The 7,265-nt window shown below is 46.2% G+C and overlaps 1 protein-coding gene across 1 annotated transcript; it reads right to left on the bottom strand.

Moving 5' to 3' along the window:
- Window positions 1-259: 259 nt before the first annotated feature.
- Window positions 260-6,232, bottom strand: SAYSD1 (SAYSVFN motif domain containing 1). Its single transcript, XM_045542104.1, has 2 exons — window positions 5,922-6,232; window positions 260-846 (listed from the first exon to the last, which is right to left on the bottom strand). Exons 1-2 carry the CDS (start codon window positions 6,126-6,128, stop codon window positions 502-504), a joined length of 552 nt encoding a protein of 183 aa, XP_045398060.1. The 5' UTR covers window positions 6,129-6,232; the 3' UTR covers window positions 260-501.
- Between the last annotated feature and the right edge of the window lie 1,033 nt (window positions 6,233-7,265).

Here is a 7,265-nt window from a genome sequence, read left to right on the forward strand (position 1 = left end):
AGTGACAGAAAAAGCAAGAATTAAAGCAGGAAGCAAAACAAAAGCCCCCAGAACTCGTGACTTTAAATTTTCAGGAAAAAAAAAGTGCTATAAATATTAAAAGACTTAAAGAGAACATTTACTTTTACTGTACAGCCCTGAGGTACCTAACCGTTACACTTCAAACAGCGGGATGTTTTAAACAGACACTCTCCCCAATGCCTTTCTAGTGCTCCAAAATCATCTCTCTCAAACAGATGAGAAATAAGACAAACAGGTCTCCTTTCTTGAGTATGTAATTTATATAAATTGCATCAGATCCACAGTGAGTGTCTTTTAGAGAATTTCACTGAAACCAAAGAGAAGTTCAAAGATAAAACTGCAGCAGCGGATCAGGAAAAGAACGTAGAAGAACTGTGCAGTCACAGAGCTAACCCCTACGTCATCCTTTGTCCTATGCACTTGAAATCAAATCTAGGAGGACCGTGCCCGAGGTTAGCTGAAGGACAGTGGAGCTACGTCCTATCTCCCCTCCAGGGGTCTTAAGTGTAACTCGTGCTCCAACTGCTCTGCAGTCAGGGTGCCCTGGATGGCTTCACAGCCGGGGTTGAACACAGAGTAGGCGCTCTTCTCTCCCTCCTTCTTCTCTTCAGGGCCTCGTGTCCCAACATACATCCAGTAGAACAAGGACAGGACAAAATAAGCCAGGCCAAATTCCAGTTCCACAAACAGTCCTAGTAGGACCAACCAGAGAAGAACCTTCAAGAAGGTGATATTGGTCAGGAAGGACTGGTCCCAGCATGACGGCGGAGGAACGACTCTATTTCGTGGTGGCTGTGATGTGCTGCTCCCAGGCTGAGCCACTTCCTAGGAGACACAAGCAAACAAAAGTAAGCATAAAGGGTAATGGAGTTGAAAGATCAAAACTAATCTGAAAAGGCAGTTCTCATTGCTCTAAGAAGGCTGCCGGCTCATTGATTTCCATTTTGTTGCCCTACTCTCTAAAACAATAATCTCCAAAGAGCTTATGTGCCCTGCTTCAGCAGAATCAAAACTGATCAGCACTTAGTGAGATGTGACCCAATAAAAGGCTTGCAGCATTCAGACAGATTCCTATTCATGGGAGTCATTTCTTCATATTAGTCTGCTGCTAACAGGAGCTAATCTGCGCCCCATACAGAAACCTCTCAATACCTGATGATGCAACAGCCATGACAGATGCTTCACAAACAGTCAGAGTCAACATACGTTTGTTGACTTGATTAGATGAGCTAAAATATTATGAATGACATGATTCTAAAATGGAGACTATACCAGAAACAAGAAACAAAAATCCTCTTCACATACTAAAAAAATCCCTGTTACAGCCATTACTGGCCCTCTTACCTTCCCATCCCCTGTCACCTTCCTACACAGGTCCTCGTCACTCAGCCCAAGGCCCCTCCAGTGTCTCCTAACGAGACTCCCTGCCTCCTGTCTTTTCCCTCCCAAACCATCCAACCTACAACTGCTAAATTAATTTCTTAAAACACCCACTACACTCCTGCCCACAAACCCTCAACAAACTTCCATTGCCTACAGGTTAAAATCCAAACTCCTTGGGCTGGAATCCAAGGCCCTCCATTTATTCAACACATAGACATGCCAGCACACAGGCCCCTGTGCTGGATGCTGATGGCAGACACAGATATTTAGGTAGCTCTAAGAAGCTTTGTCTCCAGTCCACTATTTTCCAAACTTTTCTGAGCAAGAACTACAAGAAATGCATTTTATACTGTGACCCAGCATACACACATACAACAGAAAGTTTCATAGGTCCACAGTCACCCTCCCTGAGCAGCTCTCATATTTCCTATTTTATTTTTTTAAAAAATTTAATGGGGGACAAGATGCTCTATATTGACTTCACCATCCACTAATGGGTCACAATGGTCTACGAAATTCCCTGTACAACACAATCCACAATCTATTGCTCCACAAATGATCCTTCCTCTTCAGCTCAACTGATCTTATTACCCAATTCAGTCCTCAGCTGAGGCCTAGAACTGCCTCCACCTCCCCGCCATTCCTCAACTCCTTGCCTGCCTTCCAGGCGAGCAACATTCGTGAACCAAGTTTGCCCTGAACCCCTCAGCTGTCCAGGAGGGGGCCCCCTCTGCCTCCGGGAGCACTGAAGTGTCTCTCTGTTGGTACAGGTCACACGTGTTGCTTGACTGTTCATAAGTACCACGAGGCCATGGAATGCCATTATATATGTTGGTGTGCCCAGAGCTAAACGCAGCATCCCACCCATGGATTCTCAATGCGTAGCAGAACTTTAAGTTCATTTCTTCAATTACATCCCATATTCTTCTTCACATAAAAATTTAAAAGGGGACCATAAATATCGATCTCAATAAAAAATACTGGTTATCTGTTTTATGGTGCTTCAGAAATTCTATTTTGTTAGAACCTTCTTTTTTAGCATCAACATTGTAATTATCTTTTCAGTTAGATGGGAATATCTGACTAGAGAGGCCCTCATATCATCAAACACACCCTCCATTCCTGACATTTATTAAGTAAAGAGACATCCCTTTCAGATCTGAGCAGTGTGCACAATACTTCTTGTCCAAGAAGAAGACTGCATCGGGGCAGGAAAGGTTTGGCTTGTCTAGGAATGACAGGACAGTGTGACCACAGTGGCCTAGGCAAGGGGAGAACAGTGAGATGATGGAGCTGGCAGGAGGGCAGGAGCCAGGTGGGCCACAGTAAGGATTCTGGAAACAGGAAACTGCTAAAGGTCTTAGCAGGGAACCAACACAACCCAGCTTACATTTGAGACTAACCTGACTGCCACGTAAGGAATGCGCTGCAAGGAAGCCAGGGCAGAAACAGGAAGATTGTTAGTAGCCAGCAGAGGCCCAACTAGAGGGCCCGGCATTGACTAGGGTAGTGACAGAAGTCAGAAGGAAACGACGGATTGACAGATACAGAATACATTTGAATGTATATGAATTAAAATTTGAAATAAATTGAATTTATTATTCAGGGAGTATAAAAAGAATAATGCTTATATGCCACCATTTATTAAATGTCTTCAAAATGTACGATCTCCTATAATTCAGGAGGCAGGCATTATTATTCCCAATTTACGATAAGGAAACACTGAAAAGTTAAGCACTTTCTGTAGTCACACAGCTAGTGATGAGGTCAGTCTAGGATCCTAAGACAGTCTCCCTCCAAAGCCCTTATTAATTAGGGGCCTTTATGGGAGGTGGCAGGGGAAGGATTAGAGCCCTAGAGGGAGAAGGTTGGCGGGGGTAGGGGTAAGAAAACTGGCAAAGGGAACATACAAGGGAGAAGAGAGATACAGAAATTCCTCTGCCTCATTTGGAATTTGTCCTAGCACAGTTCACCTTCTGCTGTAAAAGCTGCGTGGAGAGTGTCTGTGGTCGTGACATCACACTAGGCATAGTTCAGGGAAGGCATTTATACTGCTCAAATACCGAGCTGCTTCCTACCTCAGGGCCCTTGTACTTGCAGTTCCCTCTGGGAGGAACGCCCCCTTTCCCTTACAACACCTCATTGCCTCTCTCTTCCACAAACCTCAGCAAAAATGTCATCACATGTGACATGTGGCCTTCTCCCTAGGTTTCTATACGAGTGGCTCCTTCTTGTTAAATGTCACCTCCTTAGTGAGACTCTCCCTGCTCACCCAACTTAAAATAGCACTCTGTTCCCCTCAGCCTTATTCACTATCACAGTCCTCTGGTTTCATTTTTCCTTTCATAGCATTTATCATCTCGTTGTTCTGTTTATTGTCCTCCTTCGCCTGCCATCCCAGGCTCAAATGCAAGTTCTGCAAGAGCAGGACTTGTTCTGTCTTAATCACACTGTCTTCCAGGATTTAGGACAGAAGCTGGAACATAGTGGGCACATGACCAAATTTTGCTGAATGAATGAATGATGGTGAGGGGAAGGGAGAAATTAAAGATGACTCCTAGACTTTGGGGGGTGATGCAAGACTGTGACTCCAAAGGATGAGAGCATTTGAGCAGTAGGCCAGCTGGTGCCAAGGCTTGGAGGTAAGGAGCTGCAGGTGATGTGCACTGGGGGCTTGAGTGGGACATGGCTGGAGACAGAGGCAGGTGGCTTCTGTAGGATTAAAAGAAGTTACAGGCATTTTTGCCCTGGTGAAGCAGGAGCTCGTCACAGAATTAAGTATTTTGTTCTGGGGAACTACAAAATTTGGGGTAGGGGGTGTGAGGATGTAGATACTTCCTTATCAATGACTACTGGAAAGCAGCAATTATAAATAGAAGGCTAAAGAAATCTCTGACGGGCCACAGTGTGCCATCAAAATTATTAGGTAGAAAAAAATTATTAGGTAGAGACGGATTGTAAATCAGGAAAAAAAATTTTAAAGAGAATTTTCACACCAGAGCAAACCCAGGAATGATAACAGTCAATGAAAATGAGCTTAAGGCAGAGTCGCTAATGAAAAACAGAGCTATTAATAAGAACCAACTGCAGGTCCCGTATTTCCTCTCATCTTTTTGTCAGGCCATCAGCTTTTGGGTTTTCAGTAATGAAAGCTTTTTCTGAGTTCAGTTTCTCTGGGTCCAACTCAATGATCTCATATTCCTTTGGAAATCACACATACATTCAAAAGTTCATTGTGTGGGTTAGATATTGTTTTTTAACTGCAGGGGGAAAAAGGGTAAGGGAAATGGATTCTAAAATCTTAAGCAATTGTTCTCAGAAAGTTCTAGTCAACAGTAAAATTATCCAAAGACAATTGAGACAAACCGCACGTGAGGAAATAGGTTGTTTGAATCCTGCTACGCTCTCTTTACCTCCTTCTGCAAGTCAGTTGGAACCCTGCATATTATAGGCAATATGGAATTAAAATAAAGTAACAATAAGTTCTCCTCAATTAAAAAAAAAGCCCCTCAAATCAAATGTTGTGTGATAATAGATGAACTTAAGGGAAACAATTTTAAGGTAAGCAGGAACACTTCTCCAGTACATTTTAATTTTTAAACGGAATTTTTTGCCTCTTATTACATATATAAGGAACAAAGGCCTTGTCATAGATAGTTGCGAAGCATCAATTATCCCTTGGTATGTTTTGTCATGTATTTCCACATAGACACTCCAATTTCACATGCAAGTCACCTTGCCATTTTACTTGTAAGTGAAAACTAAGACACAAAGAGATGTGAATTAAATTCGCCTGCAAAATAAGAGCTTACCAAAATAATTAAAGGGTGAAAAGGCTATCACACTAATCCAATTTTTTTTCTTTTTATGCCTTTAACATTCAAATCGAATAAGCTCCTGCCAGCACGGGCAGTTACACTTCTGCAAATTTTGTATTCAAATCCATTTCCAAAGCACAGGCTATCTGGGCTACTGGCTACATGTGCCCCAGGTGCTAATCAAATGAATCCTTAATTACTGCCACTTTTGGTCAGTATCCAATTAGACCTCTTACCCTCCATTAGCAGAGGGCTATGGTTCAACGTGGTTGTGGAGGGGTTTCCCAAAGCCACAGGGTGTCACAGTGATAACTCAACACGCTGTGAACAAATCCAAGGGCAGGGGTGCTTTCTTCCAGGACCCTAGACCCTCGCTTCCCTTCTGGAATCAGGAGCTGCGCGGAGCGCGGGCTGGAAAGGAAATGTCCGAGCCACGTAGCAGTGCGGACACGTGCGGAAGGAAACGCTAGTGCCAGCCTCGGAGCTGCCCAGCGCCAGCAGCCCCGCCCCCGACAGCTAAGGCCGCACCGGTAACGGGCGGAGGGGGCGTGCCCGGCGCGCCGTCACGTGGTGGGCGTGGCCTTTCCTTGGTCGGGGCGGAGCCGGCAGGCCACCACGTGGTGGGCCGGGCCTCAGCCGGAATTTCCAGGGAGCCGCCAGCGTGGCTAGGTCCCGGGGGCGAGGCCTCCCTCCTCTCACCTGAGCGAGGCTGGCCTGGGCCTGGGCAGTAGTAGGCCTCGGTTTCCAAACCAGGAACCGCTTTAGCCAGCTTGGGGCTGCCCTTAGAGTCGCAGCTGCTTCCGCCTTCTCTCCCGGGGTCTGTGCGCTCTGGGTCGAAGTGCTCGGTTGGGCTGCCAAGCCGGCCCGTTTTCTGGCCGCCCGAAACTCGGCTAACCGCTGTTCCATGGCGCGCGCGCCCTCCCCGCGCCCGCTCACCGGAAGCGCGCGCCCTCCCGCGGGGCCTTTCCCTGGTTTCCCGGCGTTGGGCCGCTGTGCGCCTGCGTGGCGGCGGCTCTCTGTTGCGCGTGCGCGCTGACGCGGCGCGGCTTGGCCGGGTTTGTGGCGTCGGGTGGGCGTTGTGTAAGCGAAATAGTCATTTCTTCGCACGCGGGCGCGGTGTCCGCCTCCTCGAGCCAAAAGGTTAAGAGTCTAATGCGGAAGGGCTGTCCCATTGTTCTGTGAGGGCCCTCTCTCTGCTCCTCTCGCTGCAGGGTTCTAATCCCCACAGATGGAGCATCCTGTGCCGGTGCACGCCCACGTGGGCACCAGTGACGAGTTCCACGTGGAGAAGATGGTCCCAGGGGATGTAAGAAGCCCGTGGCCGCTAGGAAGGTCTGGCGTCAGGAGGAAGACAGTATATAGCCTGCCCTTTTCCTCTTACCGGGGCATGCCAGTCTTGGTTCTTGGAGGGCGACTTTCTCATTGCTCACAAGGCAGACTGTGCAGACCTCTGTCATTGCTCTTGCCACACCGGAATTAATCTGTTTTTGTGTCTAGATAGGTCAGAAACTTTAAAAAACAAAAAAACTTTTTCTCGGGTGCAACTTAAAATACATTTTAAGTGTACAGCTCAATAACCTTGTTCTTACATATGCACCTGTATAACTGCCACCCCTATAAAGAACAAGAACATTTCTAGTACCGTGGGAGCTCCCCTGTGCCCTTTCCCAATCAGTACCCACCCTAAAGGACACGATTTAGGCCAGATTGTTTTATAGATTTTTAAAGCTCTAAGCATGTAAGTGCCACTGACATAGTTAAGACTCAAATATTTGTTGGGCATTGCTGAGGCTGAGTCAAGAAACCAGACAGGCTAAAATGGAGCCTTTTATTCATGTAACAAATGTTTATCTAGGGCCTGCTATGTCTCATGTATTGTACGAGGCACTGGGGACTGGGGATGCTGGGGTGAATGTTTCCTTAGAAGCTTACATCCTAAATGGACAGTCAATAAATACATAACTACACATTTAATGTAATGTCAGGTACTGATTAGTGCTATGAAGAAATGTAAAGCATAGTAAGGAATGGGAGTGGAGTGGT

Source organism: Lemur catta, chromosome 2 (assembly GCF_020740605.2).
Source record: "Lemur catta isolate mLemCat1 chromosome 2, mLemCat1.pri, whole genome shotgun sequence".
In the NCBI taxonomy this organism is placed as follows: Eukaryota; Metazoa; Chordata; class Mammalia; order Primates; family Lemuridae; genus Lemur; species Lemur catta.

Coding starts and splice junctions, on each gene's coding strand:
- SAYSD1 (XM_045542104.1), bottom strand. CDS start 6,128: ATGGAACAGCGGTTAGCCGAGTTTCGGGCGGCCAGAAAACGGGCCGGC. Junction 847..5,921: donor CCCAGGCCAGCCTCGCTCAG/GTGAGAGGAGGG, acceptor TGTGTCTCCTAG/GAAGTGGCTCAGCCTGGGAG.